This window comes from Anser brachyrhynchus (assembly GCF_964034855.1).
Source record: "Anser brachyrhynchus genome assembly, chromosome: 1".
Classification (NCBI taxonomy): Eukaryota; Metazoa; Chordata; class Aves; order Anseriformes; family Anatidae; genus Anser; species Anser brachyrhynchus.
In genome coordinates, this window is record NC_137694.1 from 69,302,663 (window position 1) to 69,315,262 (window position 12,600).

At 39.7% G+C, this 12,600-nt stretch overlaps 1 protein-coding gene across 4 annotated transcripts in view; it reads left to right on the top strand.

Moving 5' to 3' along the window:
- Positions 1-12,600, top strand: part of AEBP2 (AE binding protein 2) — a 55,781-nt gene that overhangs the window by 25,780 nt on the left and 17,401 nt on the right. For 3 of the 4 annotated variants that reach the window (XM_080575782.1, XM_080575784.1, XM_080575783.1), the window contains exon 4: positions 3,799-3,985. In XM_080575782.1, coding sequence (XP_080431908.1) covers positions 3,799-3,985 — 187 coding nt within the window. Of the gene's footprint in view, positions 1-3,798; positions 3,986-4,491; positions 4,689-12,600 lie in introns of those variants that run through there. The other variant, XM_080575785.1, reaches the window with a different exon arrangement.

The window sequence follows — 12,600 nt, forward strand, 5'->3', positions numbered from 1 at the left end:
ATAAAAATAATTGCTTATAGCAATCCTCTGCAAAGGAGGACTGTGAAAATAAAACTGTGGATATGCAACCAACTGCTTTCACATGTGGATATGCTCTTAATGTTTAAGATCAGCCATGCAAGGTTTGCTCACATGGGGTAAATGCTTTCAGTAGCAACAAGAAGTAACAATACACAAATTTATTGTAGGCTTGCATCCTTTGCTTAAAAGGGGGGAAAAAAGTAGTAGTAAAAATGGAATTTTGTGCTCATTCTACCACCTGTAACTTCCAGAATTCATTAGGGATTAATTCATTAAGGGATGACTGCACTTGATATGTCTCTTAATAGAGGAACATTTGTTGAAATCTAGACGACAAAGCCAAGCAAATTCAGTCCTCATTTGGAATTCATGTCAGTTATTCTTTTGGCAGGACATCTTCTGTCCATTAGAGCATTGCAGATTCAGATAGAAAATGTAAAGTCATTCTGCCTGAACGCTTAGATGATGAGACAGTAAGGTTTATCCAGAAATCTAAAATAGTAGTTAGATCTACTGGAAAAAAATTGCACATTAAATATTCTAAAAAGGGTACTTGATTACTTTGTATTTAACAGCAAAAATCTGTATTACTAGATATTTTTATATCCTGTTTGTTAAAGTCACTGGTCACTATTGCCCATTAATAATGGTGGGTATGGGTACACTGGAGAAATTAAATTTCTTACTTGTTGACTTATTTTCTCTTGAAGTAACATATCCACCAATCCGGACCCAACCTATCATATTGCAAACTGAATGCAAAATCTTGTTATACAGGGTTTTGGGGAAAAACTAAGAGATTGGTTTAAAGTTGTGCATAATAGTTGAGTCTGATTTATTAGAAGCCCTCTAGATCTATATAATTATCTGGTGGGAAGCTGATTTGGTGTGACTTACCGTCCAGAGATCCTGAAGTGACAGCCTGAACTGCTCCTTTATCTTTGGAGAGAAGAGACTTTACCCGTTAGTAACGGATTGCTGGATATATTATTTTAGAGAAAAAAAGAAAAAAACAGGTAAGATTTTTCTCCTCTTCTACTATTTTCTGTCCACTACAAAGGCATTCTGTGTCATCTTTGATATAATATATCTATATATCAGCTGTTGATTATTCGATGACATAACAGGTAGTGTCAAACTACACAATATGTGGATGTGATGGTCTTTGCAAATATTTCATACCAAGCTCCAGACTGTAAGTAAGTTTTCTGGAAAAAGATAATTTCTGGTTGCAGGTTACATATATTGAGGACTTAACGTTTGGGGCTTTTAAAAGTAAAAGTTAAGAGAAGTGGTAGCTTCTGTAGAGAATCTGTATTGGATATCCATGATTTTTTTTTCTCTACACTAGACAAAAGTCAACTTAAGACATTGTGTGTCAAGCTGTAGTTAGTCATAAAACCATATTTCCTATCTGACAAGGAATTCCATAAGAGGTCTTAAGAACTTGTGATTTAGAAATGTGGCTGACACAATGTTTATGTATTATTTTCAGAAGGTATTGCCTTTTTATACTGTACCTAAGTAATTTGGCATATGGTAATGTATGCCCTGTACCAAGACTTCAGTTTTTTTTTTTTACTTTTAGCAGGCATTGGCAAGACTGAAGTTTTAATCTCTCAGTAAGGTTGAACTTCAGAGTAGTTTTGTGTTCATTTTCCTTTTGTCAGTGTTTGTAGAATCAGAGCTAGAAGCTTGTCAGTAGCACCTTAATGAAAGTTAAACTGAAGCTTAGATTTAGTTGCTTAGTTTAGTTTCATGAAACTGCTTTTATGAGCAACACAGCTGCTTCAAGGACTATGAAACTGGAGAATAAAAAATTGGTCAAACTAAAGCATGCATGTATTTTGTCTATCTCTGTTGATTGTGGGTTTGTTCGTTAATACAATGGTGTAAATTTTCATCTTTAATTTGAAGTAATAATATTGCTTTGAGGTTCCTGTACCCCAAATGAGAGCAAGATCTCGTTTTATTTTGAATTTAGATGTGGTATGGTGTCTTATTGTAGGCTGCTATGGTGTAAGTGTACAATATTGCTGTTGTTTGAATTTGGTAAATTGTAGGGCAAGGTAAAAAGTTACAGATAATTACAGATAGGTTTTTGCTAGAGATCGGCTCAAATTTAAGATGCTTATTAGTGGAAGAGTCAGAGAAGAACATACAGAGTTACATTAACATTACATGTGTTTAGTTAGCTTAGTGCTTAAACTTCCCTTAAGCTTACTAAAAACATTTAAATAAAAATGTTCTCCTATTTTTCTTTCACTGTCTTGTAATGTGCTTACATATTTTTTATTCCTATAGCACGTATTAAGTCCTTGGAGATTATGGAGGTTTTTCTTTAGGAATATAGCGTTCATGTTTTATGATGATCAATGAAAACCTTTTGTTGGGTCTGAGAAATAAACTTTTCAGTTCTTTTACAGCCCCAGTTGGAAAACAGCAAAGTTGGGTGTCAGGGACAAAACACACTGAGTGGTATTCTGCTGCTGTTGTCCTGTCTTTCAACCAAATGTGCAGGCTTGGGACAGATTACTTTGAGCTTGCAAATGCTTCAGAGAAAATTTTACATTATGTATATAGTTGCAGCATTACTTGCTGCTGAACTCCTATCACAGCTGCTTTGTCAGTTTGCTGTGGAGGGGAGTGCTAGAGAAGAGAGATACAAACGAGAGAGCTAAGAGAGAAAGGATTGGGGGAAGCAAAACAGATGTGGAAGAAGGAAAGCTTTTTAATGGTTTAGAGTGGTGATGGGTTTTTGCTGCTGGATACTGAATTCATTTGTCCTACTACTGTTTAATCAGGAGAAGAAAAATCAGTCGTGGATACACAACTCACTGCAGCCCATGATGAAATGCATACCTTAATTATTTTTTTGTTACCCTTCTAAGTTGAGAGCACAAGAGAAAAAGTTCATGCCTTCCACCCCAACAATAGAATTTAAATATTTATTTTATATAAAAATAATTGTAAACATAAACCAAATACTTAAAAAAAAGTCAGTACTTGTTTAGTTGCATGCATCTTGTGATTTCTGTGTTTCTGCTTAGTTGTTATTGGGTCTAGTCTTATTTTTCTGTTTGAGAAAGGGAGGCCATTTTCTTGGAGCGAGAACTTTCTTAAATACTTCTGAAGTAATTGCACCTTGCAAAATAAGTGTGTATATATAGTGTTAATAGAATTTTCAAGATACTGAAGTCACTTCAAGTCAAAAGTGAAGGATATTGACCTTGTATAGCATTTATAAAAAGCGCTAAGCTTTGTTAAATTCGGTGTTTGTAGGGATGCTTTTTTATTTGAAAAGTTTACTTCTAATCTCTCACAAGCAAGAGGGAGATTAGAGAACACTGCTGTTATCTACCACTAGGGAAGACCGTAGAGCTGTTGAGAAATACAGAATAACTATGTAGCGTTTTGAAAAGCAAGGGGATAATGCTGGTGTGTAGGAAAAAAAATCTTCGTATGTGTTTTTCTGTGAAGAGAGTTTTACTGCATTGTTCAAGATTAATTTTAGGCTATACAATATTGTAGAATATTATATAGCATTTAAAAAGGTGATTACACCACAGAAAAATTATGAGTTACAAAGTTCAGATGGAAATTTTAGATTATTTTCGTTTCTCTTTAGAATTACATGGTCTTTAGGAGTTTATCTGTCTTTTAGTGTGTTGGAGGCTGAGCCAGAAAAGGCAAACTGAAAAATCTATCAAACCTCTGTGAATGAGTTTGGTAGTGCAGAGTGCACTGATACAGTCGTTTTATTTTTTTCCTCATCAGTGTGTGGTTGGTGGGTGCAATGCCAGCTTTGCATCTCAGGGAGGACTTGCCCGTCACGTGCCCACACACTTCAGCCAGCAGAACTCTTCAAAAGTTGCCAGTCAGCCAAAGGCCAAAGAGGAATCTCCATCTAAAGCTGGAATGAATAAAAGAAGAAAGTTAAAGAACAAGAGACGACGATCATTACGTAAGTATTCCTAGATGTTTTTATATCCACCACAACACATTTTATTAGTGTAATGACAGTTTTATGAGTAACAGAGGCTTAATTTTGAAGAGATTTGACTTGTTGTATTCTTACTCTTTGTCTGCACAGTTGAAGCTTGTTAATTTTATATGAACCAATGTTCTGTGAAGTGTGACTTATCAATTTAAGGTGAATTGTTTCTTCTAGCCAGGATACTGTCAGTGGTAATAATCGTTTATCCACTGTGTTTTCTTGTCCATTTAGATCCAGTTGTTTGATTCCTGAATTGTCCTAGTGTCAGACTAATAACTATTTCAAATCTATTAAGAGATTCTTACATACAGAAATTTTTAGAAAAGGCAATTATTAACAAACTTTCTCATAATTGCTTTGGCTACAACTTTTCAGTACTGAATTGATTAGTTACTAACTTTTAAACTTATTTGTGACAGTTGCATTTTAGAGTACAGAGATGTAAAAATCCATTCATTTTTTTCTACTACTAGTAGTTGAAGAAAAAGCTTCAATGTTTTTTTTTTCCCGCTGTGATGTGAACATTACAACATTACAGGATTGGAGAGAAGGACAAAATACTTTTTTCCCTTTTTTTTAAATGAACCACTGTGCCTGTTCCGTTTCTGTGGACAGTACAAGATATAACTATGTTCATAAGAAAGCAATTGTCTGTCTTGTCTCCAGCCTGGCAGTGTGATTTTTAGTGATGGTGCGTTGGAGGACTCATGTTACTTCACTGGGTCAGCAATTGCGGTCTTACTTTGCCAGAACTTTTCTGTGGTAGAACACTAAACTGTATTGATCTTTCTGTTTCTGTGAAGAAACACAGTTACCAACTATTCAAATGATACTGCAGCGATGGATGCGTATACTAGTGGTCTTAAGTGATTACTATAAATTGGTTGTGATTTCTCTTATTTTTAAACCTTACCTGTGTTACAAGTAACTGGAAACTAATGAAACAGTGGTCATTCTTCTGCCTTGAACTAAAAGAAATCTGTCCTGGAAAGTTACAGTATCTCCTAGAATTCACCATAGTTTATTCCTGTGTCTTTTCCTTCTGTACTGTGTGGCAAAAATGCAGTTCAGTGCTGGAAGAGCCGTTGTTAACTTTAGTTATGATGGTGGTCTGTATTCATTTTTTGAGGGGAAGAGGGGAGGTGAGATGGGAGGGGACACCTGAGTATCTTTAAAGTATACATGAGTAAATTATATTTGTTCACATATGTAAATCTCAAGATTTCCTCTAGTTTTGACACTGATTCACTGTTTAAAGAAGTTAGCTATATCTGTTCTTCTCAGATTTTGTTTTGCAAAGACATTTCCCTTTAGCAATCTATGTAAATGAGAAGGTTCAAGAAGGGAAGGCTGATCAATAGAGTTAACCGGTCACTTTGCATCTATTAGTTCATCTTAGGTGTAAAGGAAGAGACTTATTTAAAGTAATATAGGTTCCTAGAAGGCTATCTTAATTCGTTGACTCTGTTATTCAAACAGAATACAGATGTCTAAGGCTGGCCATTTCAAATTACTTCACTTTCAGAGATTCCCAAGTTGCATCTTAGCTTGTATAATGATATTGATCTTTTTAGGTGACTGATTTAATGCATCCTAATTCAATTTCTTACCCAATATATGTAGAAGTATTATTATACATTCACATTTTATTTGTAAATGATAAACGTTATTGACTTAGCAGTTTCAAATCAGGGCTTCGTAGTTAAAACTTTGAATTATGTGCTAAGATGTCTCAATCATAATGGGAATATACTGCAGAGTTTGTTCTGCAGATGTGCACGGAGTCATCTCCATAGAATGGTGGGGGAAGTAAATAGAAAGTTCTTGAAATCAATGGCAAAAAGAAATATAATTGGTCTTCAGCATTCCGATAATACTTACTCAGCGGTAGAACTTGAATGGTTTGCTGTCTTGATCAGGTGTTACACAGGAAGAAAAATGACAGCTGCTCAAGCAATTTCTTATCTTGTTGTTTCTTGAGACAAATGTGATGCTGGCTGTATAGTTTTGCCTTCAGGCAAAAACTCATCTCTAACCGAGTTGGGAACAGTAATGTGTTTCTCCAGAGGGTATGTGACCCAGAAATGTATCCAAAGTTGATGACATTTTCTGAAAATGCTAAGTATTGGCAGTTTTTCTTTAAAACTTTTTGTGATTTATTGTTGATTTGCTGAACTTGACAAAGGGCTGATATAATTTTGGTCATCTTACTGTTTCTTAGCTTTACTTTTAGTTAAAGAATGAGGTGTGCAAGTGTGTAGATTTTGTGTTTATAAGAAGTGGGGAGTGCAAGAGGCCAAAGCAACAGAACAAGAGTATGAAGTATTTTCAGTCTAGAGTACATAAAGCCAGGAATGTAGATTTTATATTTAGATATTTACAAAGTTTCCAGAAGGAGAGGTATTACACTTCTGTACCATTTTCTTTGCAAGTAGGGTTACAAGTTATGACAAATAGGTATAATCATTGAATGGCTTGGGTTGGAAGGGATGTTGAAGATCATCTAGTTCCAACCCCTTCCCTGCCATGGACAGGGATGCCACTGGGTTGGGTTGCCCAGGGCCTTGTCCAGTCTGGCCTTGAGCACCTCCAGGGATGGGGCATCCACAACCTCTCTGGGCAACCTGTTCCAGTGCCTCACCACCGAGTGAAGAATTTCCCACTAACCCCTAATCTGAATCTCCCCTCTTCTAGTTTAAAACCATTCCCCTCCTTTCAATCAACCCTTCCCTAAAGTAGAGGGCAGCATCCCCTCCCTTCCCATAATGCAAGATGCTATTCAGTAGCGTACAATGTTTAAATAATTCACAAATAATCATTTGATGAAGAGTGTTTATGTCAGGAGACAAACTTTCTACTGAAAAAAACATTGCTAGCATATTCTTTTTACCTCCTCATGGTCTGATTACACACTTTTTTTTCCAACAAGCAAATTGCTTAAATATTTATGAATAAATAATGTTTATTAATATTAAATGTTTTATTACTTATTAATATTTATTATTATTATTAAATATTTATTAATATTTAATGATATTTATGAACATAGATTGACAATTAATTGCTAATACATGCTGCAATTGAAGCACACTCATGTATAAATTAAAGGTTTAAACACAGCAAAAAAATAAAGTTGATAGACCTGTGTTTTATATCTGAAGGTTTGAACCCCTCTGGAAGACATTAATGCATAAATAATAATTTTAAAAAAATTAAATACTTTACTGTGGCTTTATATATGACAAGAACGTGTTCTAACTTAAAGTGTAAAGACAATTCAGGCAGCTACTTTTTCTTTCTTAACATCTTGCTCTTCTTAACCTGTTTTGCATTTCTTTCTTCCTCTCTGTGAACAATGTGTGTTTTTAAGCTTGGAAGTGAGTGCCTCTATGATAAAAATATATTTTACCATACACGCATTTATAGCTTTCTACATTAGTAGTGATATAAAGACTAGCTGATTTGTCGTATAAATTTTGATGTTGCAGAATAATTCAGGATCACAGTAGCTTTCTTTCTCTTCTGTATACCTTTAAACATCCTCATTGCCGCACGTAGTCCCTCATTTATAGGTAGAGAGCCAAATATATTGAAAGTGTCTCACTAAAACAGGTCCTAGAGGTCCTAGCATTGCTATTTTTAAGCTACCTCAAAGTATTTTGTAGAACCTGAGATTTTATTTACAATACTACCTTGCTTCTCCAGTAGAAAAAAAGGCATTTTAGTTGCTAACACCTGTACCAATTGAGTTTACTAGAAAGATATGTAGGATGAGAAAATCTCCTGTTTGTAGAATTTACAGTGGGAATATATTAGTTACGCAGGACTTGGCATTTTGTTTAATGGGCTACTTATCAGAAGCTTTTCATTTACATAAATAATCTGTGTATGTAGAATTTGTATAAAGTAAGAAGGGAGATGCCTTACTCCAAAAATAATTTTGAGGGAATAGATTTAAGAGGAGCAGAAGATACGGGCTGAACACTCAATAAAGAATTAATAAAGCTGTTCATGTGCATTTTACAAATTGTGCCCTTTCTTCTGCGTCTGTTGAATGTTATCTGATGGTAAATCCTGGAAAAAAATGCTGTGTGAAACTTAAAGCAAAATTTTGGAATTGTCCTCTCTTCTCCCTCCACATCCGTATTTATAAGTATTTCACATAAAAATAGTTGTCATATATTTATGTCACATGGTGAGGCACACTGCTCTGGAGCTGGTTAGTTTGGCAGCTGGGTGTAGGGGTGCAGATGTTTCAGAGCCAGGGAAACCCCAGGGTAACAGAGACCTGCCATGAGCCAGCAGCTCCTGGGGGAGAGTCTGATGAGGCTTGGGTCGCCAGCCCCAGTCATGGAAAAGGCAGCCTTAGGAAGGGCTTGTGAGCAGGAGCACTGTGACCAGGGCACGCAGACAGGGATGTGGAGGGTACGGCAGTTTGTGCAGTATTTTGTGTGGAAGGATGTGGGGGAAGAGCTGTGCACCTTGCTTGTTGACCATGCAAGCTCCAGTAACAGTTGCCTAGAGGGGACGGTGGGCACTGGTCTTAGGATAAAGGTTGAATTTTGAGGTGGAGCATCTCATCCACCTACCACAGTCTGACACTTCCACCCAGACAGAGCTGCTGAAAGCGAAGGCTGCATGCAGTGCGCAGCTCTGACTGCAGGAAGCACCTAGACCTTTCTCTTGTGGCAGGGATGAGTGTCAAACCTGCCTCCTTCCGTGGTTTTACCCTGCTGGGCAGCTAAACTGCACAACAACCACTGTCTCACTCCCCGCTCCTCAAAAGAAGAGTGGAAGAAGAAAGTATGATGGAAAGAAAAGAGCTCATGGGTTGAGATAAGAACAATAAGGATAAGGGCCCCTAGTACAAGAAAGATATGGACCTGTTAGAACTTGTCCAGAGGAGGGCCACAACTATGCGCAGAGGGCTGGAGCACCTCTCCTACGAGGAAAGGCTGAAAGAGCTAGGGATGTTTAGCCTGGAGAATAGAAGGCTCCAGGGAGACCTCATCACAGCCTTTCAATAGAATTACAGAATAGCCCGAGTTGGAAGGGACCCGTAAGGATCATCAAGTCCAACTCCTGGCACCACACAGGTCTACCCAAAATTTTAGACCGTGTGACTAAGTGCACAGTCCAAACACTTCTTAAACTCCAACAGGGTTGGTGCAGTGACTGCTTCCCTGGGGAGCCTGTTCCAGTTTGTGACAACCCTCTCAGTGAAGAACCTCTTCCTGATGTCTAGCGTAAACCTCCCCTGCCTCAGCTTGACACCAGTCCTGTGGGTCCTATCACTGGTAACTAAAGAGAATAGATTGGTGCCTGCCCCTCCACTCCCTCTCGTGAGGAAGCTGTAGATCGCGATGAGGTCTCCCCTCAGCCTCCTCTTTTCCAGGCTGAACAGGCCAAGTGACCTCAGCTGTTCCTCTTCCACTCTAGGCCCTTCACCATCTTTGCTGCCCTTCTATGGACACTCTCCAACAGTTTAATGTCCTTTTTGTACTCTGGTGAATACTTAAAGGGGTCTTATAAAAAGGATGGAGATGGACTCTTTACTCGTGTAGATAATGATAGGAAAAGGGGGAATGGTTTTAAACTGAAAGAGAGGAGATTTAGATTGGACGTTAGGAAGAAGTTCTTCACTCAGAGGGTGGTGAGGCACTGGAACGGGTTGCCCAGAGAAGTTGTGGATGCCCCATCCCTGGAGGTGTTCAAGACTAGGCTGGATGAGGCCCTGAGCAACCTGATCTAGTGGGCGGCATTCCTGCCTATGGCAGGGGGGTTGGAACCAGATGGTCTTTAAGGACCCTTCCAACCCGAGTCATTCTATGATTCTGTAATAATATAAAGGGAAAATGAAAAGGTGGGGAAGAGCAAGCAAGGGCCAAGTGGAAGCAAAGAGGGAACTGGGAAGGGATCAATCATTCTCTGCTTCTCATAAATAAGTGATGTTTGGCCATGTCCTGGCAATTAGGCCTTCAATAGGCACAGCAGTTGTCTGGGAGGACAGATGTCTTCATAAGGAGAGCCTGCCCACCCTCCTTCCCCTTTCTGGCCTTTGATTGCTGAGTGTGACACCATATGGCACGGCATATCCCTCTGGTCGGTTTAGGTCAGCTGTTGTGGTGATATCCCTTCCCCACCCCTGGCCTACTGGCTTTGGGGGGGGGGGTTAGAGAGGGTCTTGGTGCTGTGCCAGCACTGCTCAGTGATAGACAAAACACTGGTGTGATACCAATACTGTTCTAGCTACAGGTGCAGAGCACAGCACAATATGGGCTGCTGCGGCGAAAGTTGACTCCATGCCAGCCAGACCCAGTACACTTGCAAAAGATGCCTCCAGGTGGAGGACCTCCTGCAGCTTGGCCACCTGAGGTGGTGAGAAGGCTATACAAAATCAGGAAAGCTGAGGAGGAGGTAGGTGGTTCCATACATAGTCTGCAGTGAGCTCACAGTCAAAAACTCCCTCTTGAAACATCACAGAAGGAAGTGATAGCAAAACCACAGAGAAGTGCAAGTTTGTTATAGCAAGGACCAGCAGGAGGAAGAGACTTCCCCCATTGCCTGAGGTGCCCTTGCAGAACTGTTCCGTTGCTCTGGGGACTGCAGAGGAAAAATGTCCTGTCAGGCTTGCCAAACTGGTAAAGAGAGCTTTAAACTAAGGTGAACCTCAATTGACCCAACTTACTGCTTTGAGGGGTTAGAGGTCAGCAGGGAGAGCACCTGAAGAGCAGCACAGAGAAATTCCAGCCACTTCACCAAATGAAACAGTCTCATTAGGGGCCAAGCTTAAGTGCCTATACACAAACACACAGCATGAAAAAATAAATAAGGGGAACTGGAAGTTTTAGTTAAGTCTTACGGCTATGTTATCATTGGCTTCTGTAAGACGTGGTGGGATGACTCACCTCCTTGGAGTGTTGGGATAGGTGGTTTGGGGCTCTTCAGGAGAGATGGGGAAGAAGACGTGGGGTATCCCTGTATGTTAGGGAATGCCTTGACTGCAGGGAGCTGAGCGGTGGTGATGAAAGGGTTGAATGTCTCTTGGTGAGTCAGGGGAAAGGTGGCAAGGCTGGTGTTATAGTAAGAATCTATAATACACCATCCAACCAGCATGAAGAGGTAGATGAAAAATTATACAAGCAACTAGAAGTCTCCTGATTGCTAACCCTAGTTCTCATGGGGAACTTTGGCTTCCCAGATGTTAGATGAAAATAGAGTACAGCAGAGAATAAACAGTCTAGGGGATAGCTGGAGTGTGTGGATAACGTCCTCACAGGTGGCGAGTGAGCTGACGAGGGAAGGTGCCCCACTTAACTTGTTGTTTGCGAACAGGGAAGGAGTCATGGGTGGTGTGATGGTTAGAGGCTGCCCTGGGCACAGTGATCATCAGAATGATAGTTTTTGTTCCTTGTTGAGGTAAGGAAGGTGATTAGCAGAACTGTTACTTTTGGTTTCCAGAGGACAGTCAAAAGCACAGGAGCAGACCATCCCAATGTGCTGAATGTTGAGCCAGTGGGGGAGAGGAATAGCATGGCTGAACAAAGAGCTTTTTCTGCAGTTTGTGAAGAAAAAGAGTTCAGGAGCTTTGGAGGAAGGGGCAGGCAACTCAGGAGAACTATAGAGCCATTGTCAGGCTTTGCAGGGAGTAAATTAAAAGGGCTAAAGCCTAACTGGAACTCAGTTTGGTTAGCATAGTAAAAGGCAATAAAAATGCTTTTATGAATACATCAACAGCAAAAGGAGGATTAAGGAGAATCTCCATCCTTTATTGGATGTGACCGGAAATGTAGTAATGAAAGATTAGGATAATGCTGAGATACTTAATGCCTTGTTTTGCTTTGGTCTTCATTAGTAAGGCCAGTTGTTCTCAGCGTACACAGCTCTCTGAGCTGGAGGACTGACAGGGAGCAAGATGAAGCCCTTATAATCCAATGGGAAGCTCTAAGTGCCCTTCTAACATGTTTTGAATGTTCATAAGTCCATGGGGCTGAGCAGGATTCATAGCAGGATTCATCCAAAGATACTGAAGGAGCTGACAGGAGTGATCGCCAAGCCACTTTAAATAATTTGTCAACAGTCCTGACTAACCAGTGAGATCCCTGTTAACTGGAGGTTAGCAAATGTAACTCCAATGTGCAAGAAGTGTGGGAAAGAAGATCCAGGGAATTACAGACCTGTCAGTGTGACCTTGGTTATGGAGCAGATCATCTTGAGTACCATCCTATGCAAATTGTCAAATATGTGACGATTGGAGTGATCAGAAGCAGTCAGCATGTGTTTTTGAAGGGTAGGTCCTGCCGTACTGACCTGATTTCATTCTATGACAAGATGATCTGCTTAGGAGATGAGGGAAATGTGGATGTCATTTACCTGGATTTCAGTAAACTGCTTGACACCATCCCACAGTATTCTCCTGGAGAAACTGGCTGCTCATGGCTTGGACAGGTGTGCAGTTTGCTGCGTGAAGAACTGGCTGGATGGCGGGGCTCAGAGAGTCCTAGTGCATCATGTTAAACCAGTTGGTGGCCATCCACCAGTGGCTCAGTCCCTAGGGCTCAGTTCTTGGCGACAGTTTTGTT